We start from the raw sequence: 21,270 nt of genomic DNA, 5'->3' as shown, positions 1-21,270 counted from the left end.
AAGGGATTCGCTGGTGGTCACCCACCCAACTACTAACCTCCCGGCGTGTGGCTTAAGTACGGCTGAGCGGACGGGAAGCCCTGTTTTCCACACCCTGTGGTCGTATGTACTTATTCCCCCTTGGATACAGCTTAAGTAGAGTGCTATTAGTGGTTTGCTTCTAGCTGTAAGAATAAGCGCCCGTGCCATCCCGAAGGATTTGCAGCGGGTGATTAGCTTGGGGTCCGCTGCTGCAGGGAAGCGGAGTACTAAGATTGAAGAATAACATGACAGGCCCACTGACCCTAACGGGAGACCCGGAAGCTTATCTTTGTTTCGGATCTACATGCAAGGTACTGTATTTTTCGTACTTTTGTTGTTGATCCGTTGGTTTGGAAAATGGCTGCTTAATAAGTATTCTCCAGCGACCATTTACAGGACTTTGCTGTACTAACCAGTATACAATTATTGTCCTAGAGATATGCAATATATCATAGCGTTTGATAAAATTGACGACTGAGAGAATGCTTGCGTTCTAGCTCGTGTGGTGGCATTGACTGCAGGTTGCTGAGGTTCCCTTCGAAAGGCGATACAGCCACACACACACTTTCTCTCTCACTGTCTCACACATACTCTTCGCCTACTGCTTCATGGTGCTTGCTTGGTTTATTCCTGGAAGTTAAAGTCGTCCGGTGATTTTTCTTGTCTACACCCCTGTTAAAGTATTATAGGCCTGATATAGTACCTGATTCGACATACCAGTGTCTTGAGGCATCTAACTTCCTACTAGATGAACTCATGAAGATGCCTTGGTAAATTCTTATGTGTTTTGCTGCTATGGTCAGGCAAAAACCGGGGCACAGGAGTCAAAAAAGAACATCAGAACCTCAGGCAGAACCCCAATAAAGCGGCGAAAGTTCTGCCAGCCATAAAGAATATCTTCCGGGTAGCGCCTCTCTGCTTATCGGGCCACTCATGCAACAAGTGCTACTCTTCGACACTCATGCACTACGCAAGAGGAAACGAAAAAAGAAGTGAATAGAAAATCTGATTTAGCGAGGCAGATCTCTTCTTATCGTGAGGCTCCACCTTAAAACGGCTCCCCATGGTCCGTGCTCTTTCATTTCTTGCTTTCCGCATCCTTCATTTTCAATACTTTCCTGTCCACAGTCATTTACAATTTGACAGTCGAGGTCAGCATAAGACCGCTTGATACTGCTCCCTCGGGCTTTGCGACGGGGCATTGGGTTTCCTCGCAGATATGTTACTATCAATCAGCCTAAAGGCACCATCCGCTATGTTGTTCGCCATCATATCCAATTCTGGAGCACGGAGTACGTCTGTGACCGGTGGTCTTAATCCGACTTTCACAACAGGTTCTAATTTTACATGAGAGCACAGAGGGGCTGGCTTCTATTTTCAAAGGAATGGCAGTCCGCTGATCTCGACACTGGGATCAAGGATCTTTCGTGGCCCTCGCAAGCGTCAAACTCGGCCAGTGCCAAAGCCATCTGAGAGATATTACACGTCTGGTACTCATTCCGTCGCATCTTCTGATCTCCGCTCTAGTATCCTCTGGCATAGACCACAATGCTATTGAGTCAACGGCGAGAATTCCAATTTCAAGTCAGAAGCGCTCCCTGGTTAGTCAGACATCGAGTCGAAGAATCAAGTCAGTGAGATTGGGGTTAGCTGCGGGTAGTGCAGCCTGATATAAAACGAGCACGAGACCGGAACAATGACTGGAAGAGCAGGGAAGAAGCACTGCGAGGAGCTGACTTGGATATGGAAGCATGGGCTCGGTGAGTGACTTGCCATGTCTTTATCGACCCTTTTCAATAGCTGACTGATTCAAGGTATGGAACGAACAGATCAGATTGAGACTGGAGTCCTCCAACTTCCACCGGTAGGGGTCGAATATACAGCGTCACCCTCCAGTTGTGGCTATTCTATCCATACCTCTGCCCCATTTATAAAGCCAGCTCTCCTCCATGTGGTCCTTCTCCCATACTAGGATCCATCACTACAATATCACCACCAACAATAACAATAACAACAACAACCATACCAACAGTAACAATACAACAATGGAAACCTTCCAAGCCCAACTCTTCGCCACCCTCGGCACCCACCCCACCCTCATCGACGACATACTCCACATCATCGCCCACCAGGGCGACCTAACCTCCTCATCCCACACTCGCGCCGAAGCAGCCATCTCCCACCGCCAATACCTCCACTGGTGCGCGACCTCCAACTCCAGCGAACTGCTGATCCAAAACGACCCGGACTCCACCCACTACACCATCTCAGGTGTATCCCTCTTCTCGGCCCGCTTCCTGACCTCCCCCGAAGACGACCGCACCCACATCCGTCTCGCCTGGTTCTGCTCCCTACACGATAATCCATCCCGTCCGCCCACCACTACCAACAACCCGAACCCCCCACCCCACCCCGGCGGCGCGCACGCCATGCTCTCAGCATTCATCATCCAACTCCTCCGCCAACTTGAATTCGAATTCATCTCCTGGCCGGGCATCGGCGCGTGGGAGATCCAACTTCAGGCCCTCGCGCGCGGCGAACTAGGTACCCTGGCGACGTTGTTCGAGTGGCTCGTCTGTAACGTCCCCTCGGAGACCGTCCTCTCGATCGTGATTGATGATGTTGGACGGTATGGGACGGGACAGTATCTGGCGGATATGTTGGCCGTGGTGAGGATGGTGTTGGCGTTGAGACGCTCCACGAGGGGTGTGAGGTGTGTTGTTAAGGTGTTGGTTACTTGTTCGGAGGGGGTTGATGAGGTGAGGGAGATGTTTCGTGGGGAGGAGGAACAGGCGGTTGTTGAGTTTGGGGAGTTGAGGGTGAGGGATTGGAGGGGGGGTAGGGGAGGTAATTAGGGGGGGGACTGGTGTTTGGGGTTGGAGGATTGGGGGGGGAGGATGGTGGGGGGGATAGGATTTAGGTAGTGTAGTCGCTCGTTAATGTGCATTGCGCATCTGGAATGAAATGGATTGATTTCCGATCTTTTATTTTCCCATATCTTTAGTTTATATTGTAATGTATCTGTGACCACCCGGACATGAAAGGTCAGTCAGTATTTCACGTACTTGGTAAGCGGAGATACAAGTCAGGAAGATTACGAAGAAGGCATAGAATTGACCCAGTTTTACTGACTTGACTATGCTTCATTTCTTCAAAATACATGAATAGCCTAAAAAAAGGTATAAATTAATCCTTGTCACATTTATCAGACAAAAACAACATACATAAGTAATACATTATTACATAGTACATTAATACATAGTACATTATCACATAACTATAAACCCCACTTAATTCTATCTCTTAAAAAATCCGCTGTATATTTACCATCCCCACACCCATTAACCGTCACAATATCCGTAACATACACCGTCGAGTATTCCCACTCAGTATAGATCTCCGTTCCGGACAGATCTGTCGGAGAAGGTGTTGTAGTAGCTGTAGCTTCCGCAGTGACAGGGCAAATCGTAGTCACTATGGTGATAATCTCTGTAGTGACAACGGTCGTCCGTTCAGTAGCGGGACAGTCGGTGACGGAAGACGGACATGCGGTGATGGTGCGGATTGTGGTGGATAGGATGGTGGAGGTTGTTGAGTGGGGTGTTTCTGCGGGAATCAAGGGGGAGGGGGTGGTGTGGTTGTGATTGGGGGTATTGGTGGAGTGAGGTGGGTGTAGTGTTGGTACTGGATAAGGCGTATGGGTGCTGCTGTGGATGGCACTGGAGCTTTGTAGGGGGGTGGAGGAGGGAGAAACGGATGAGCTTGGCGAGACGGAAGTGGACGAGTCGACTGTAGATGGCATAACGAGCACCGATGAGGATTGGATCGCAGATGGGGTAGGCACTGGAGAGGAAGAAGATGCCGACGGTGTGGCAGGGATTGAGCTGGACGCGACGGACGAAGACGGTGTTGCAGATATAGTACTCTCAATAGCCGACGATGTTGTAGGCAACATACTGGTCGACGTGTAGGTCGCCACCGAAAGCACAGTTGTTGTTTCAGTGGAAAGCTGGGTCGAAATAAAGGTCTCGGTGACCGTGCACGGATTGGTGGTGAAGCGCCTCATGGCCTTGTAGGAAGACGCAGAAACTGGGGTGAGTGAGCCGGTCACCAGGTAGCAAATATGGTTTGCTGTATTGTAATTGACGCCATCGCATTCCTGGCGAGACTGATAGCAGTACAACTCGCATGCATATAGCGATAGGTAGGTTGCAGACTGAACGGTCGTCCCCCCCTCCAACGACATACCCGAGCACCACTGCTGAAACCAGTTCCCAGCCAGCGACCACGCGCCATCTAGGGTACACAAAGGATCGGCATATGTCTGGGCGGAACAAGTGGTCGCCGTAGTAGTCAAGGCGGATGTGCTGGTGATGGTGCTGGTCACGGTGTAGGTGTAGGTGGAGGTCAAAGTCACCACCGACTCTCGGGCTGCAGCCTCAGGCGCGACGGTCAAAGCGGCACTCAAAGGAGCCAGGGCCGAGAGCACAGCCACAGCTGGGGCCACGAGTCGGCCCATGATGTTGGCGAGGACCTTTGTCGGGAAGCGATGATAAACGAAGCAGGTGGAACTGGGAAGCAGTTTGGGAGAATATAGCCGACGGGGTTGCTTCAGGGGCAATGGCGATAAGCAGAGTTAAGCTCTTCTCATGAGAGAAGCGGGACTAGGAGCGGACTCAGAACTATATTCTTAGACGTCAGATGGAATGTATGACCTGCTAGGATTGAAAAATATTAATATCGGGCTGGGAAAGTTGGAGCGATATTCTGGGGGTTCAGATGGCGCTATTCCGGAATAGGTAAGGGCATTTCCCATATGGTGGTCCCTGGAAAGGTGGAAGTTATTTTTGTACGAAGATCGGTATGAGGCATTCGATCCAGTGGAGCCCCCAAGATATTCCAATAACATGGATGTAGTAGTGACTGCTGTAAAGAATCTATTTCATTGTGTCTAATGTCGTGATAGCCAAACTGAAGTGGCGTTGAGAAGTGAATATATATTTCAATACGTCGTTAGGTACCCAAGCATTTCTCATATTCAGCGACTCCGTATCGATTCGCAATCATGCAGATTGAGTGGAATTCGCTGTTTCGAACAACACTCTCTTATACGTCGTCAGTGGAATCGTGCCGTTATCCGTGACCTGGAGGATGAGATGTAGGGTCCAGCACCCCGAGTTATTGGAGCTGTTGCCATCGCAAACATCATCGGCGGCTGGGATCGTCACCTGCGCACGTTTACCGTCTCCAGAGACAGTGACATCAAGCGTCGGGATTTGATTATCCACATTCCAATCCGTCGAACCAGGCTCCTTGTACTGGAACCAGCGGAAGGACAGGCCATCACGGTCGGGGTCGTAAGTACCAGACGCGTCCAGCGAGACGGTAGCGTTAGGAGTCGACGTGATGACCAATGGGCTCAGATCTGCGTCTTCGTTGACCACAACAACAGGATGATGGTTTGCCTTGCTTTCGTTCGCAGGGAGCGTCCACTGGATCCGTGCGGCAAAGTCATTCTGGTATGCGTCTCTCCATCTCCAGATCGCAGCGTGATTGGAAGTGTAGGTACGATTGTTCTGGCCGACAACCCGATCCACCGCGTCGCTGTATTGGCGGTACTTTAACTCGGTAGTCAGGTCGACCGGAGAGTAGCGGCCGCCCCATGAACCATAGTCAGGTTGCTCACGCACACCCAGTCCGTTCTGAATGAGGTACAAAAAGGTCGGGGTATCTCCCTCCATGATATACTTGTAGTCCGGGTATTCCTTGCCATAGACGCCAACCTGGATGTTCTTCCGCAGCCAGGCAGCGGAGACCTTCGTAGAGTCCGGACCACCGATGTCGAAGTTGTAGTATTCCTCGCCAGAGATGGCCGGCCAGGCAGCAAGACCGTATTGGTTCCATCCGTGCACGGAGGCGATGTAAAAGATATCCGGAAACTGCTCGCGAATCCAGAGACCACTGTCATCTTGGTCGGAGATGGTGTAGACACGAAGCTGGGTGCGGAGGCGCGCTGCCTCGGTGGCGTTTAAGTTGTGTTGAATATAGTATAGAGTCTCCGCGAGGACGTTTTCGCCTCCCCAGGAAAGAACCCAAAGGGGCTCATCTACCGGTTGGCGGAGTCGGTTCAGCAGTAGCTCCGCACCAGAACTGAGGTTTCGGCCGGGACCAACACCTTCCATGCCGTAGATCTTCATGGGTTAGCGGGTTCGTCTGGGGATAGGGAAAGGCTTACAGCTGGGCCTGATCTGACAATACTGTGGAGGTACTCTGCTGAAGGGTAGGGAGATGACGGTGAGGTGTGCTGGTTCAAGTTGTCGACCACCTTGGCATAGGCGTCAACAACGGCGGAGATCTGCTCGGGATACACCTGGTCTTTCAGCCAAACAGAAGTGACGGCGGTCATTCCTTCGATCTGGAACTGATTGCTGTACAGCAGGAATCGTACAAAAGACTCGGTGTCATCCGGTTCATTGGAGATATCTGAAAGGACGAAAACACGAGGCTTTGAATCATAGGTCAACAGTGAGGAGCGGTTAACTGCCGCACTGGTGCCTGCCACCAAGGCACTGAGACCGGTAAACAACCACAGAGAGAGTTGTCTCATGATGACGATGACACAAGAAATTGAAGTAAAGAATGGCCTCTCAGTTCACATGGACGAAGGATGGGACCCATGACGCTTTATATATACAAGTTGCGGAACCGAATGAGCGTGTCCTTGGCTGTTGGGATGATGGTGTCATTCGTGGTGGTATAGACGGTCGGCCTTGCGACAGCCGACCGGGCGTGCCCGATCCGAAGACAGCCGGACCCTTCGGCTCCAGGTTGTTCCCCCTCATTCCGCCCCGCAACCTCGTCAAGCTTGCCGTTTCTGCCGAGTTGCGTCGGGGTAGCCGTGGGGGACGGTGCTTATAATTACCCCACTTGAGCAGACAATATCTCCCCATTCCAGCTACGGCAACTCGTGCCATGACCGCCCCACCTTGGCCGCGCTACCCAAATCCCTCAGATTAAGGAATCGGCACATCCTATGATATTCACGGCATTTCGAAGCGAATACTTTGCTATCTACCTCTATTGCTAGAAATCAAGGTAGCATATAGTTAGATGCCGAAAAGGGATGCCAGTTTGCATAGGATTGCCCATTCCTTGGATTGAAGTTATTTGTGCAGCCATGGAGCGCCAACCCGATGGTCAGGACGCGACGCAACAATTTGATTGACGCCATGCTTCGCCGCGAGTTGCACAGTAGTAGAAAGATGTTGGGATTGATTGATGTCTCGGGCTTCCTTGGCAGCCCAAGATAGCACTACGCCTAAAGGGGCAGGCGCCATGCCGTATGTGGTAGGCATTCTCGGATAGGAAAGTAACTTCAGATGTGGCATATGGGCTAATTGATCGCGTTGAGGATTCTCAACACCATACATAGAAAAGGTTTTCTGCGCGAGCACTCAGCATTTTACGAGTTCTCTGTTGGACAGCATGATAGTAATCAGTTACAAGGACATTCATTCGAATAATATAACCCCATATTCTGCGGGTCGTTGCGGGACAATCTGAATGACGGTAACCCAACAACTGGGCTCGGCATGAACCAAGGTTGAACTGGGGAGTGTGGCAGCAACAGCCGAAATGGACGATGCGGAGTCGAAAGTGATAATAAGATATTAGATATCAAAAACATACAACAGAAGGGATTCGCTGGTGGTCACCCACCCAACTACTAACCTCCCGGCGTGTGGCTTAAGTACGGCTGAGCGGACGGGAAGCCCTGTTCTCCACACCCTGTGGTCGTATGTACAAGACTTATCGTCACAATAAATTATATGGTGTTCAGGCGACCGGTCACAAAGGGGAAAGGCGATGATATCGAGGTTATCCAGGTGGTTGGTGAGATGGCGGAGGCCACAATAACACGGAGGGCACCGTGATCCTACACGTGATCCTGGCCTACCAGCCAGCCATGCTCCAACATATGTTACAGGAGCAGTACGAAAAGAGGGCAACGAGCAGAACCCTTCATGCATCTCAGACGTCTATACTGCTTTATCCTCTCCTCCACATTCCACTGCTGAGATGCATCTCATGCCTTCTTTTCACTCCTCGGCACGCGCCCGGTCGCGTCGCGTTCTTTACCAGACATCTTGGCAATGTTATCACAAGATGGCGAGCAGTGGCGCTGCACAACCATTAGAAGAGCAAACGCTTCCTTTTTTTCATCAAAAGCATTACTATCCTGTCAGTATCGGGGAGATACTCAACAACCGCTATCGAATAATTGCGAAGCTTGGTTATGGGGCATACTCCACCGTTTGGCTAGGCTAGGATAATAGGTAGCCTACCCGATTACATCGAGCTCTAGCCCGACCCTGCTGACCTGGTTCAGACTCAAGCAATACGCATCATTGAAGATCTGTGTTGGGGATAATAACAAAGAGTCACCTGTTCTCAATGAAGTTGCAATGTTACAACGTCTGAGCAGATTCGCGCAGGAAGGTGACCATCCAGGGTTGGAGTTTACGCGCCTAGCTCAGGATATCTTTCAGCTCGAGTCTCCTACAGGGTCCCACTACTGCATTGCCACCAAGCCCCAAGGAGCAAGTATTCGCATCCTGCAAGAAGTGTTCCCTAATGCTGTGTTACCCAAGCTTCTCGTCAAGTCGCTGATTCACCGGCTGTTTCTCTCTGTCAATTGGTTGCATGCGACGTGTGGTCTCATCCACACCGGTATGCCCTTCCGATGAGGGAATATATAATTTCCAATATCCGCTAATCTATCTGCTAGACATCTCTCCTCAGAATGTATTGATGGATCTCGAAGACGATAGCAGCTTAAAAGATACCGAAGACGAAGAATCCCAAGACCCAAGTACTCCAATCATGAGCCAAGGAGCTCCCATCTACCGATCGCGAACCCCCATGTTGGAACTATCCGGGATCCCCATCCTCACAGACTTCGGGCAGGTGCGACCGGCAGAGCCCGGAAATCACGACTGGTGGATGTCCGATCTGTATCGTGCGCCCGAAGTGCTATTGCAGCTTCCTTGGAGCTTTCCTGTCGATATTTGGTCGATAGGTGTTATGGTGAGTGAGTATCTTCTTACAGTCCGACTGCGCTCATCGATATGACCAGACACTCGAGCTTTTGGAGGGGAAGAACCTTTTTGATCCTGTTGATCGTACTAACGATCAGTATGTTCTTCCGCTGGCTTTGGCCCAATACATTGGTTATCTGGGACCCCCGCCGCTAGAGATCATCCAGCAAAGCCCGCTGTTTTCGACGTATTTTGATGAGCGGGGTGAGTTCAGACAGAGAGATTTTCCCTTTACTAGAAGTATCTCTGACAATGATAGGTAACTGGATATCTGATCCACCAATCCCGCAGACCTCTTTGGAAGACTTTGTGACTACGATTCCTCCGGGAACGGAAAAGGACGCGTTTCTGCGGCTTATTCCAAGAATCTTGACCTGGGATCCAGAGGTTAGAGCAACCTCGGTAGAGATTATCCCCGACGAATGGCTTATGAAGCCTTGGGAAGAGGAGTTTTGATGTTTGATCTGATGATAACATATTAAACCATACTCTGTCAGCACGGTGTTGGAAAGATTGTGGGATTCCAAAGATAATGGTCTTCTGGGGTCAATTGAGTGGTTCTCCTGTATATACCAGCCTATCAAACTTCTTGAAATACGATAATACGAAATCGGAAACTCCATGATTCCGATGAGCGATTTACAACAAGTTCGATGGATGAGCCAAAAGAACGTCAATTCGTCTGCTCGGTAAAGTGGCGCTCTGATTGGGTGGACGGTTGCGATCCCTCATTGGTCCGCTCGCATTTGCTGCCACGCGATTGGCTGTATCGTACCTGTATATCCGTACTCCGTACTGAGTACGCAGTAGTACATCTCAACTGATCTTGAAGACGTCCCACCTAGCATCATGCTGAGAAATCAATAGCATGCGGTATTTCCCACAGAGCTGACAAACTCCAATTATCCATGCTATATAACCCCCCAACCACCCATCCCTCCACATCCCTCACCAACACTATCCATCCATCTATCCACCCACCCAAACCCCCACCAACAACAGCAACAACAACCACCATGTCCACCCCCACCCGCCCCCTGGGCCGCAACGGCCCCCTCATTCCCCGTATCGGCCTCGGCGCCATGAGCCTCGGCGGTGCCTACGGGCAACAAAACACGCTCGACGAAAAACTCTCCTTCCTCAGCCACGCGCACTCCATCGGACAACGCTTCTGGGACACCGCAGACGTGTACTTCTCCAGCGAAGCCGTGATCGGGGAATGGTTCAAGCGAACGGGTAAACGGGAGGACATCTTCCTCGCGACGAAATTTGGCCTCGCGTATCCGGATATGAGGCAGGAGATTCGCTCGGATCCGGAGTACGTAAGGGTAGCGTGTGAGAGGAGTTTGAGTGTGTTGGGGGTCGAGACGATCGATTTGTTGTATTGTCATCGGCTGGATGGGGTTACGCCTGTTGAGAAGACGGTGGAGGTTATGGTGGAGTTGAAACGGTATTTTTCTTTCTCTTGTGGATGGGAGAGACAAATGGCTGATAAGGAAGACAGGGAAGGAAAAATCCGCTACCTAGGTCTATCGGAAGTATCCGCGCGAACGTTACGACGCGCGCACGCCATCCATCCCATCACCGCCGTGCAGGTCGAATATAGTCCGTTTTGCTTGGATATTGAATCCCCGCAGTGGGATTTACTGCGCACGTGTCGTGAACTCGGGGTTGCGGTTGTGGCGTATAGTCCCATGGGTCGGGGGTTATTGACGGGTCAGTTCCAGTCTGGGGATGAGCTGGGGGAACGTGATTTCCGACGCATGATTCCGCGGTATTCGGAGGGGATGGAGCGGATTCTGGGCCTCGTGGAGAGGTTCAAGGCTATTGGGGAGGTGCATGGGTGTACCCCGTCACAGGTGGCGTTGGCGTGGTTGTTGGCGCAGGGACCGGATGTTTTTCCTATTCCTGGGACCAGGACGGTCAAGTTTTTGGAGGAGAATGCAGCGGCGGTGGAGGTGGTGTTGAGTGAGAGTGAGGTGAGAGAGATTAGGGAGTTGGTGGAGAAGGCGGGGTTTGAGGGGGAGAGGTATCCTGATGGGTAAGTGGTATCAAAGTTGATGGTGGGATATGGCTGACGGGGGGTGTTTAGCATGCCGATATTTCTGGATACGCCGGAGTTGTAAGTGGGATATTCGAGACATGGTTGATGGATGGGGGACTGGTATCCGGGATCTAAGAGGTGGTCTTTGAGAGGGAATACGCAGGACTGAGCATCCATGTTCACCAACTGGGCATTGAATGTTCCTCATAAAAATACAAGTTCACTACTCTCAAACAATCAAAGGGAACTGTTATGCTTTTCGCTAAAGAGTCTACTGTAAGGAATCAAGCCGTCTCGCTCCCCTGCAAAACCCAACAGCCATCATCAACCTGACGTGTTTTGCTCAAGTAAGCCTTATTCTCCAGCAGCGCCAAGTTTCTGCGACTCAGATCTCTAACAGACATCCGACTCTCTCTCTCAAACCGATCTCTCACCCCCGACTTAGCTGGTGTCAGTCCCTCCGGAAATGGGCCAGGAACAGTCTTATTCCTCCGCCACCGCCAATCCGTCTGGTCTGATCCCGGCCCGACATCAATCCACTTGGTAATGACCAAGGCCGTCCCTTCCTCGGTATCCACTCTCGTCATCTGAAATCCATACCACAGAAAACACATCAGTGCATATGATACTCTTCAAGACCTTTGGCGATACAATCATCTGATCTTTATATGACTTTTCACGACGCCACGGAATGTAAATTGTGTTCAGAATATACTTCATTAAGGGCCTTGCATACATGGCAGTTGCCGAGGAGCGCTTGTTTGTATACTTCGTATCCGCCTGCAGACTATAATATACTTCAGGGAGAACAGGGAGCTTCGTGTAAACGATGCGACAAGATATGCAAGAGGGGCTATCCTTGACTGTTCGAAATTATATTTCAGGTATAGAAGAAGGAAAATGGAAAGCTAGGCAAGACGCCTTCTCTGGGCTTCCACATGCCTGTAAACACAGGCATAAACAAGACGGCCTCACGTGATATTCCGTGGTCGAGTTCGTACGACCGGAGAATTCCCTTCAGCGATTTCGGATTTGAACGTCATCCTCCAAATCATGGCTTATTTGACGCTGTATGTCTTACTAAAATTATCATATTCTCGACCATCCATATCAATACCCACTCCCAGTACTCCGTTAAGACGGACATCAAAAGTAACTTCCACTAAGCATCGACCCCACATTGCTGCCTAAGGTGTGCCTATCCCCATCGCCCCACCTGCCCTGCATAAATACATCTTCACCCCACATCCATACCTTTCCAGTTTACATTCCCAGTCCAAGGCTCCCGTTCAAACACATCCATGGCCCGAACCAAGCAAACCGCCCGCAAAAGCACAACCGGGCGTGCAGCCCGTCACCAACTCCACTCCGCCCACCAATACCCCGACCACGCCGGCCAACTCTACACCGTCGTTGACGGCCCCAGTATCGGATGCACGAGCACCACGCCTGCGATTCGCAAACTCGGTATCCATTTGTATTCTCTGTCGCCATTATCTCCTAGTCCGGAAGTGGTGGGTAGACAGCTTCTTGCTAGTGATGGAATTACGGGCTGGGGAAATGCCCGCAATTATTGGCCGAGGGTGGATGTTTATCCGCCGATGGAGAGTATTGACGCGTGTATTGAGCATCATCGACGGGAGAAGGTCTATCGGGCGGAGAAGAAGCGGGAGATAGTGACGGGGGTGGCGGATGCTGCTGCCGCTGCTTACGCCAGGGGTGGTGGTGGCAATGATGTTGATAACGAGGAAGAAGCAGTACAAGAAGCCATCGCCAAGCTGCGAGGCAAGGAGCCACTCCCCCATATTGTTCCGACGTGGTGTTGTTCAGCAAAGTTTTGGACGTCATACAATGATAAGACGCGATATCGGAGTTTTATCCTCGTGGGTCCGGAGGGGTGTTCGACCTGGGAGGATATCAAGGCGATGGGGTTGTGGGTGGTGAAGTTTGACTTGGATTTCTCGCCGGCTATGGAGACGGATATGATGGATTGGGAGCCGGAGTGGGATGAGGGGGCATTGATTGTCGAGAAGACGGGATGGGTGTGGGTTGACAAGGTGGAGATGGATCCGCCGGTGAGTGTGGAGAGGGTGTCGGTGGGTGATGAGCAGTGGAACGGGGTTAATTGGGGAAGGGCGGACGGGGCTGTTTATGGGGAGAAATCTGCTTTCAGGACGAGTTTATATCATGTGTGGTCTGGTCTTACCTCGTCGTTGTGGGATTGTACGTATCGCATTCCTACTTGCGATAGGTGTGATGATGAGGTGCCGCATGAGGAGTGTGAGGTGGAGATGTGAGTGTTGTTCTGTTCGCTACTAGGTTGAACGTGCTGACTATTGCAAGGGATGAGCATTATTTTGATGATGACGGGCAATGCGTTGCGTGTCGACGTGTCTTGGAGTACCGACGGCGTAGCAAACGGATTGCTAAGCGGAAGGTGGAAGATATGAAGAAGTAGATTGTTTATAACCTTGCTAATTACTAGATCACGCCTATAGACAGATACATAGCCCTGCAACTGATGATGCGTATTTCCGTCACACCTGGATCAAAAAGCCAGTAGAACCAACACAATATCTGGAAATTTACAGTGTACCATTGAGCATGCTAGCATGCCAATCCGTTGAAGAAAGGTCACTAATTATTTTTTAGTGACGAGAAGAGTGAACTGTTCTTGAACGATTCTTCCAGAGTCGTCAAGGGATCGAGCAGAAGCTTATTAAGAACAATAGTTAGCCATATCTGAGAACTGGTAAATGAAAAAGACATAAAATATCAGCCAGTCCAAAGAGACTGAGAGGCTTACCTCATGGCCCTCCTCAAACCCGGATCCACCGAAATAACCGTACTCCTGTGTATACTGCACGAGCTGCAAGAGGTCTTCCTGAACAACCTCAGGCAATCCCTTCGAAGCAATGCCCGCCTTGAAGGACGCTTTATCAACTGTCTGGTAAACTATGTCCACACCCAGGCCTTTTGCAACAGCAATGATCTCCACAAGTGAATAGCTTCTCTCTGCGATATTAAAGCTTCGACCGAGTGATCTTTGAGGATTCAAAAGAATACCCTTGACAAACTTTCCCAATTCCGCGGTTGGATCAATAATCGGCACCCTTGTGTAAACACTCCCTGGTTCAGGGAAGAACAATCCGTAGGAGGGAGGCGTTGTCGGGAGAGGTGTCAGCATCTCCAAGACGAACGAAGTATACGTGCCAACAGTGATGATGGTATGCGGAATCGCAAGTTCGCGGATATAGTCGTCAACTCGGGCTTTGCTGTCAAAGTGGACCACTCCGGTGAGTTTGTTGTTGGTGACTATTAATGATTTAGTTAGCCAGGCCAGGCGCAGGATGAAGAGGACCTTACTTTGGGAGACATATGGTAGGCTGCTCCAGATAAAGTGCTTGACATCCAATTCCTGATTCTATTAGCGAGCTCTCGCCAGTAAACAAGAACGTACAACCTTCGCAACATCCGCAATGGTCATTCCCTGCTTTGTCTCGGCCTCAGGATCGAGAATCTCCCAGAAATTCGTGATAACAAAGACGGCATACGCATCCTGCAATGCGAGGCGGAGCGAATCCTTATCTCCAAGATCGGCCTATGTATTCCTCTTCAGTGAGTGAGTGGGAAAGTGCATTGCCTAGCTGGCTTACCTTGATGACTTTTGCACCCTCTTGAGCCAGACTTGCAGCAGCCGGCTTGGAAGGATCTCTAGTAATGGCTCGGACCTTGAACTCTTTAGAGGCCACAGGATCGCGCAAGATAGCTTGGACAACTGAACCGCCTTGGATGCCAGTGGCACCGAACACGACGAGAATCTTCCGGTTGGACATTGTAAGGGTATAGCAGTCGGGCTTCCTAAGACAGTAGGGTCTTTGGCTTTGTCAAAAAGAAAATGGCTTTCGACTGAAGGAGGATCAGAGGATTTTTGCCTGCGCACAAGAACTGTCAGCGTTCTGGAGTGACCAGGTAAGGGGAGAAATAGCACTATATATACCTAGCTGGGTAGCCGTCCGTGACGAGCCAGAATCCTAGGTCCTCTTCGACGATGCGCCATTTTCCGCAGGGATTAATGCGTTATCTGGCATTTGTAATGATGACATGCGGTTGAAATGGAGCGAGGAGCATTCGTGCAGCAACAATGGAAGAGGCGTATCGCCCGAGGAGTGCTATGATTGGCTACTTCGCAATACCTTCTAAATAGGACTAGTGCTGACGGGGCCGCTGATCCCCGAGTCCCTCCTCGGCTCCCCGTCTCTCCGACATTTTCTCAAATCGCTCCAAGTTGCATCGATGGACGACCATATGATAAGAGCTACTGTCATGTTCTCGGGGCTATGCTTGTCCTGGGAGCTACCATTTTCACTATTGGCACCGAGGTTGTTGGGTTGGTAATGCCATCGGGATGGTTCGCCACGGAAGATTGTCGAAAGGCTGCCAGGTTCGCAGAAAACGAAAGATCAAGGTGCAATACAAGTCAATCTCTTCTCACTCGGTACGTTTGCTGATAAATTCAGTGTGACCAGGCACGACCCCATTGCAATCAGCGCCTCAAGTCTGGCTGGAAGTGTCCACAGTACGATGATTCAGTAGAGCGCATGTTCCTCCATCACACACCGAAAGATCTCGATAGATACAAACTCAAAGCCATCTAGAGCAGCCATGCACGAGATAAAGTCTGCTAAAACGCCACATAGTACTTTACTCTGTCACCCACACGCCCCCAAGATTCCAAGCCAGGTCATACAAACTATAGAATGTCATGCAATCGACTTCTTCATGTCAACCCATGCCTTCCAAGAACACGGTCTCATCCGAGGTCACTACGAGTATCTTTCTGCTTTCAAAGACGATGTCATGGCCAATAAGAGAGTCCTCACAAGCTTAAAAGCCGTCGCGCTCGCTGCATACGCCTGTAAATTCCAGCACCTGAATCTCCTCAAAAAAGCCAGACGGTATTACGTTTCGTCTCTTCGATATATCAATTCCGCCTTGTCATCCCGTCGAGAAGCAGCAGAGGATGGCACATTAATCTCAATATTATTCCTTAATACCTTCGAGGCTCTCACTTGTGAAATCAGAGACTCGCTATATCACAGGGAAGCTCATCTTCGGGGCATATCGACCATTGTCGAGCTTCGAGGAGCTAGCTTGTTTCGGTCTCGTCGCGGACTTCAATTATTTCGACGGGTGTTTCTATGTCTCTCGGTGAGCTGTCTAATGCATTTGGTTCGGATGCCCACGGGGTTAGTCAAGCTGCACCGTTCCGCCGCTGCTTATATGGATGCAGACGATCCGGCATGGAAATTGTCCGATATCATGGTTAAATTAGCTTCTTTTCGCACAGACGTAAAAAGCCATGCAATGAGTGATTCAACCAGCATCATAGAAGCTGCCAAATATGTCGACCGCGAGCTTCACTCCCTCGCAGAGCAAATGCCTCCCAGCTGGCAATTCCAAACAATCGACATCGCGAAAACATCCGACCTTGTCATGGAAACGCAATACCACATTTATCCAGATGTATGGGTCGCAGCCATATGGAACAACATCCGCACATGTCGCCTACTTCTTCATCTGGAAATAAAATCCCAACTGGAATCAATACTAGACACATCCCCACATACCTTCTCCCTCTCAGACGCCTTCCAGCATCAGCATTCAGCCATCACCATACAACAACTCATCTCGAATATTTGCGCTTCAGTCCCTCAATATTGCGGCCATTTACCGCTTCTCTCTGGAGAGTCCTCTTTAACACAGCCGGCCACACTGCTGCAAGATACCTCCAACCACCACCCCCCGGGCGGTATCCCCATCACAGCAGGCATCTATCTCCTCTTCTGGCCACTGCTCAACGCCGGCCAAATCACCTAGTCGGAGACGCAGCGAAACTGGATCATAAACCGCAGTCGATATATTGGCGACATGACTGGAATCCAGCAGGCTTTTGTTCTGGGGGATATAGTAAAGGCTGGCGTGGATCCATTCAAGTAGTTGACTTACTTGAGCTCAGTGCCGTTTACTTATGCCTCTAGGGCTTAACGCACTCACACCGAGCGGCTCCCTAGAAATATCGGACTTCATAGTAAATTGAGATGCCACCATTCACCACGAACGAAACAATCATGATTGGAGACTATACACTATTAATGTCTGGAACGTTAATTCCCCAATCTGGTCGCTATGACATAAACGTAGTCACCATCGAAAATGCAAAATCAGCTTGGTCTCCGAGCGATCTGTAACAGGGTGCAATCGGTGGTAGAACGGTTCAGTCCGCAGGAGACATGAATTGAGCTTGACGAGGACACAATCATTGTCAACAATGGTATCTAAATCATGAAGTAGAGAGCTGTATCGAGGGGGTTGCTGAGAGTCGCGAATTTAACCTCTTTCATCTCGTATCGCCGGGGATGCGGGCTTGCAGGCCACAGGATGGAGTTCCCTCTCGGGTCATCAATTGGAATAGTAAGATGGGTATGTAGTGTTCTGGGGTGCAGGCAGAATCGGGTGACGGTCGGACCACAAGAGATTTCCAAACCTCAGAAGGAAGTTATAACTCTCACTGCCGACCGTCTTGAGACGGAGCCACTTGTTGGCGATGGCGTCCTGGACCAGGTGACTCGTGTTTGGTCTGCTTGACTGATGCGGCAGCTTGGCGTCAAGATGTGCTGTGCTCATTGCTCCACTTGGTCCTGTTCCACGGATGTGAATGATGTCGCGGTTTTGTACATAGCACTGAGCCTCTCCTTGGCATGCAGCACCGAGGAAGGGTAGCCTGCTGCTAACAGTACGACTCGTCGAGGGCAGGTATGATGGATGTTGTCACATTATTTGCACGCATCCGGACATTTAGCGGTCTTTCTCTTGCCCCGCAGATACCTGTTGCTCTGCGAGAGCAACCAGCTCTGTGCTGAACAGGATCATCAGCTGCAGATGTTCCCGTTCAAGAGCCGTGACATGGAGAGTATCCAGCCCTCGTAAATATTCGGGAACACGTTTGATGATACCAAGATAAGCGCGGCTTTCGTAGTCAAAAGTATCCGCGACGATTTTGCAAAATAGGTTCAGCAGAGCGGAGAGGGGATAGAAACAAAGTAACCTAGGACATGATGAGTATACCAACAATGTCGGAACTAATGAGAAAACCCACCAGAAACATTCCCGGTTGAGTGTTAGCGGATTGGTGCGCAGAAGTTCCAATGAGGATGCGCTCGCCTGGATAGACAAGTTGAGGCTCGATCGGAGAGCTTCCTTCACCGGTCCGACCTCTTCTGACCATGTCTGACAACGACTCACTGCCTGGTGGATGCACCCTAAGCAGTTGTGGAACTTTAGATGTAGAACAAGTACGTCGACATCTGTTTGCGAGTGCGTGGGTCGGCTCGTAGCATGGATTGTCGGTCGAATGTCGTTTGGCATGCTCAATCGCCATTCTTCCAGCTCACCGTCGAGTGCGCGGATTGTTCTTAAAATCTCGATATCACTCTTCCTCAACGCCTCCGGTGTATAGAGCTCTGTATATATTTTTGACATCAAAATCGACAGTTGAAAGGTGCCGGTATAGATGCCAGGATAGCATGGCAATAACCGTGCAAGAGAGCGAAAGGGACATCCCCCTGGGTTGGGTGGGACACATGATTCGGCAGGAAGGAGAGGTGGCTCTCCTATTCGAAGAAAAAGCTCTTTGTCGAGCAAGAAGCTAACCCAGAAGAGATTGCGAAAAATGGGATTTCGGTCAGAAGAGGGCGCCTGAAAGAATCCCATGTCTGGAGCAAGTACTGTGACTAAATGAGATGCAACACGCAAAGCTCCTCTTACAGCCCAGAGACAGCCTTCGAAGCAGTGGTAAAAAGCCTTCCGCCAGTTAGCATGTCTGTTGCCTCACAACAAGTTCTTACAAAAAGTATCAGGCTTAAAATTACCAAAAATACCGCCGTCTGCAAGGCTTCTAAGGATGGCGGTCCGCTCTTGACTGCATGGAGTAGTTGCCTCGCCGTTGAGGCATACTTTTCGCCGTCAACTGGGAATGTCACCTCGTCGCTGTGGCCTGCCGATGAGCAAAATGCGACAAATGAAAAGACAAAGGCTCGCGCTGTTATAACGTGCGGTTTCTGCGTGTCGGTGGAAGAGTATGCGGTCTTTATTGTGCTGGTCAGAGCATCAGCATCGACAAGGGGGTAGAGAAGGCCGGTTCTGCCACATTTGTACAGAGCCACGCATGCCTCGGTAATGAAACGGTCGGGTAGAGAAACTTCAATTGTTTCTATCACAGTCGCGGTATGTGGCTGCGAAGCCAGCACGGAACTGTCACGCCGGTTGGTCCATGGCAGGCCAGATGAACACAAATCATTGAGAATCTTCGAGGGTTGACAATGACTTTGAATCCAATCTTGAGCTGCGGCGGAGAAAAAAGGGATCCCGTAGTATCGGAATAGGTTCCTCAGCCTTTCTTGCCTACGAGATTCACCTGAGCGTATTGGTTCGGGGGGATTCAGCAACTGACTGAGCGGCAAATGACGCTCTTGGCGAGTGGCAGCTGTGACGCTAGTCTCTTGCTTTGGCATCAGCAATTGCGACGGTGATGAAGAAACATCCCTTGCCTCGCCTTCGCTATCTTTCGATGGGTGCACGGAATCAAGATGAGTGTCGTCGGGTGAGGTCCTACAAACAGTCAACTTCAAAGGGGATGATTGAATTTCATTGTCTGTCCTACCTGGACGGCGCATTCGGCTTGCTTTTCCGCCGCCGGGAACGAACCGGGGGAGCGGAACATGGCAGCTCCTGGTGCAGGCACCACTCACATTGCTCGGAGCCAGTAATCGCGATACATTTGATCTGTTATCAATATTCCAGCCATTGATCACCCTTTGACTATCGGCTAGGTGGTGAGTTACTCACCTTGCGAGAATAGCACGAGTCACACGATTTGCGTGGCCGACCGAAGCCACTGTCGATCGGTTTCCCCACGGGACGCTTCCGAGCCTTCGGCATTTTGCACAGAGCACGCAGCACGCACGGGCCAAAAGGCTTCAACGATTAAGATGCCGGGTGGCCCATTGCCCGTGGAAGAAAAGGCTGCATGATTGACTGGACATAAGCAGATGGGAAGGGAGTCAAGCTTCAAGTGCCCCTGAAGTGGACGGGAGAGAAAATGTTTCGGGCGTGCCTCCCGAAAGCCAATTTTGGGTCCGCAGCCTGAGGCGGCAAGTGCTCCACAGTGGCTTTTCTTGAATCTCCGGCTTAGATCTGGAGGCAGCTATACTGGATTCGGGTCGACCATTTTTGCCTTTTTAGGCACTCAGTGGAAGATCACAGCAAGCACAGGACAACATATTGATATCAGCTTCCGCATCCCCGATCCTCAAGGGAAAAAGCTAGATATGCTCAATATGGTCAGTCAACGAAGCTATATATTTTAAGAATCGGTAGAAGTGATGCGAAGTTTTGGAATCCGAAGAGGTTTGTCTAGTGGTAGAGCAGCAAGAATGCACAGTGCATACCGTAGTCGCATGGTTGCTGTCATTGGCTACGTCAAAGTACCTGCCTAATCAGGTCAAGCGCCCGCGGGGCTCTGGTAAACCGCTAAGATGCACGGAGAACTTCGTACACATTCGTGTTAAGACATCGTCTCAGCCCAGGAAGTGATCTACCGTTCTGCGTGACTTTCGCAAATCAAGACAAAACATAGAAGACAAATATGAAGGACAAGAAGAAGCAATGCCATAGATGAGGATGCCACACCGCGGCAAAAGAACAAAAACGAAATCTCCCCGACTGGGAGTCGAACCCAGGTCTCCCGCGCTTGTTCCCGATTGGGATTGACAAGCGGAAATCATGACCGTTAGACCATCGAGGATTTGATATGTTACGCTGCCCAGGTTTACGCCACATAAGCTAGACCGCAAACACGAAAAAGATCGTATGAGTGGTAGTCAACCCCAACAAAACCTGGAAGCCTATGGCACGACGATGGGGTAGAAGTAAATAGATGTCACCTTTATGTTGCTTTAGCAGTAGGCATAATATCCGCAATCTTTTCGCCTTTTGTTCTAAGCTGTGATGCAAGCCTGTGGATGAATTCAGCCTTGGATGAGTGGT

General features: G+C 50.4%; 9 protein-coding genes and 1 non-coding gene across 10 annotated transcripts, besides 2 other annotated features; 5 read left to right on the top strand and 5 right to left on the bottom strand.

Annotated features, from left to right (window-relative positions):
- Positions 1–2,066: 2,066 nt before the first annotated feature.
- Positions 2,067–2,876, top strand: BO80DRAFT_448494 (uncharacterized protein; the record flags this gene model as incomplete). Its single annotated transcript, XM_025721676.1, has 1 exon — positions 2,067–2,876. The coding sequence occupies one exon, from the start codon at positions 2,067–2,069 to the stop codon at positions 2,874–2,876; it is 810 nt and encodes a 269-aa protein (XP_025571648.1).
- Positions 2,877–3,298: 422 nt separating this feature from the next.
- BO80DRAFT_467898 (uncharacterized protein) lies at positions 3,299–4,540 on the bottom strand (the record flags this gene model as incomplete). The annotated part of the gene is made up of 1 exon (XM_025722893.1): positions 3,299–4,540. The coding sequence occupies one exon, from the start codon at positions 4,538–4,540 to the stop codon at positions 3,299–3,301; it is 1,242 nt and encodes a 413-aa protein (XP_025571647.1).
- Positions 4,541–4,972: 432 nt separating this feature from the next.
- Positions 4,973–6,739, bottom strand: BO80DRAFT_467897 (DUF1593-domain-containing protein). Its single transcript, XM_025722892.1, has 2 exons — positions 6,257–6,739; positions 4,973–6,212 (listed from the first exon to the last, which is right to left on the bottom strand). Exons 1-2 carry the CDS (start codon positions 6,626–6,628, stop codon positions 5,085–5,087), a joined length of 1,500 nt encoding a protein of 499 aa, XP_025571646.1. The 5' UTR covers positions 6,629–6,739; the 3' UTR covers positions 4,973–5,084.
- Positions 6,740–7,516: 777 nt separating this feature from the next.
- Positions 7,517–7,725: a sequence feature (Protein overlapping with rRNA (BO80DRAFT_364310, RAK97317.1) was converted to a misc_feature.).
- A 27-nt stretch (positions 7,726–7,752) lies between these two features.
- Positions 7,753–7,828: a sequence feature (Protein overlapping with rRNA (BO80DRAFT_364310, RAK97317.1) was converted to a misc_feature.).
- A 359-nt stretch (positions 7,829–8,187) lies between these two features.
- BO80DRAFT_458281 (protein kinase) lies at positions 8,188–9,575 on the top strand (the record flags this gene model as incomplete). The annotated part of the gene is made up of 5 exons (XM_025722270.1): positions 8,188–8,314; positions 8,362–8,751; positions 8,810–9,108; positions 9,158–9,323; positions 9,379–9,575. 5 exons carry the CDS (start codon positions 8,188–8,190, stop codon positions 9,573–9,575), a joined length of 1,179 nt encoding a protein of 392 aa, XP_025571644.1.
- Positions 9,576–10,135: 560 nt separating this feature from the next.
- Positions 10,136–11,245, top strand: BO80DRAFT_482355 (aldo/keto reductase; the record flags this gene model as incomplete). Its single annotated transcript, XM_025723401.1, has 3 exons — positions 10,136–10,569; positions 10,624–11,160; positions 11,212–11,245. The coding sequence occupies 3 exons, from the start codon at positions 10,136–10,138 to the stop codon at positions 11,243–11,245; spliced, it is 1,005 nt and encodes a 334-aa protein (XP_025571643.1).
- Positions 11,246–12,440: 1,195 nt separating this feature from the next.
- On the top strand, positions 12,441–13,671 carry BO80DRAFT_389935 (uncharacterized protein). The gene is made up of 2 exons (XM_025717133.1): positions 12,441–13,456; positions 13,507–13,671. Exons 1-2 carry the CDS (start codon positions 12,465–12,467, stop codon positions 13,619–13,621), a joined length of 1,107 nt encoding a protein of 368 aa, XP_025571642.1. The 5' UTR covers positions 12,441–12,464; the 3' UTR covers positions 13,622–13,671.
- On the bottom strand, positions 13,653–15,114 carry BO80DRAFT_496379 (NmrA/HSCARG family protein). Its single transcript, XM_025724021.1, has 5 exons — positions 14,820–15,114; positions 14,627–14,764; positions 14,530–14,581; positions 13,970–14,478; positions 13,653–13,878 (listed from the first exon to the last, which is right to left on the bottom strand). Exons 1-5 carry the CDS (start codon positions 14,997–14,999, stop codon positions 13,801–13,803), a joined length of 957 nt encoding a protein of 318 aa, XP_025571641.1. The 5' UTR covers positions 15,000–15,114; the 3' UTR covers positions 13,653–13,800.
- A 457-nt stretch (positions 15,115–15,571) lies between these two features.
- BO80DRAFT_496378 (uncharacterized protein) lies at positions 15,572–17,163 on the top strand (the record flags this gene model as incomplete). The annotated part of the gene is made up of 5 exons (XM_025724020.1): positions 15,572–15,607; positions 15,684–15,766; positions 15,864–16,081; positions 16,115–17,042; positions 17,079–17,163. The coding sequence occupies 5 exons, from the start codon at positions 15,572–15,574 to the stop codon at positions 17,161–17,163; spliced, it is 1,350 nt and encodes a 449-aa protein (XP_025571640.1).
- Positions 17,164–18,021: 858 nt separating this feature from the next.
- Positions 18,022–19,565, bottom strand: BO80DRAFT_482349 (fungal specific transcription factor domain-containing protein; the record flags this gene model as incomplete). The annotated part of the gene is made up of 2 exons (XM_025723400.1): positions 18,022–19,026; positions 19,095–19,565. Coding segments are annotated over 2 exons (1,476 nt in total), but the record flags the coding sequence as incomplete, so codon positions are not given.
- Positions 19,566–20,938: 1,373 nt separating this feature from the next.
- BO80DRAFT_t257 lies at positions 20,939–21,028 on the bottom strand. The gene has a single exon. It is a non-coding gene; the product is annotated as a tRNA-Asp (tRNA).
- Positions 21,029–21,270: the final 242 nt, after the last annotated feature.

The sequence above is a fragment of the Aspergillus ibericus genome (genome assembly GCF_003184845.1).
Source record: "Aspergillus ibericus CBS 121593 unplaced genomic scaffold BO80scaffold_46, whole genome shotgun sequence".
Lineage (NCBI taxonomy): Eukaryota > Fungi > Ascomycota > Eurotiomycetes > Eurotiales > Aspergillaceae > Aspergillus > Aspergillus ibericus.
The sequence above is the reverse complement of the archived record's forward strand: the minus strand, read 5'-3'. Positions and strand labels throughout refer to the sequence as shown.

Coding starts and splice junctions, on each gene's coding strand:
- BO80DRAFT_467897 (XM_025722892.1), bottom strand. CDS start 6,628: ATGAGACAACTCTCTCTGTGGTTGTTTACCGGTCTCAGTGCCTTGGTG. Junction 6,213..6,256: donor TTGTCAGATCAGGCCCAGCT/GTAAGCCTTTCC, acceptor TAACCCATGAAG/ATCTACGGCATGGAAGGTGT.
- BO80DRAFT_389935 (XM_025717133.1), top strand. CDS start 12,465: ATGGCCCGAACCAAGCAAACCGCCCGCAAAAGCACAACCGGGCGTGCA. Junction 13,457..13,506: donor GAGGAGTGTGAGGTGGAGAT/GTGAGTGTTGTT, acceptor GACTATTGCAAG/GGATGAGCATTATTTTGATG.
- BO80DRAFT_496379 (XM_025724021.1), bottom strand. CDS start 14,999: ATGTCCAACCGGAAGATTCTCGTCGTGTTCGGTGCCACTGGCATCCAA. Junction 14,765..14,819: donor AGGGTGCAAAAGTCATCAAG/GTAAGCCAGCTA, acceptor AGGAATACATAG/GCCGATCTTGGAGATAAGGA. Junction 14,582..14,626: donor CCATTGCGGATGTTGCGAAG/GTTGTACGTTCT, acceptor TAATAGAATCAG/GAATTGGATGTCAAGCACTT.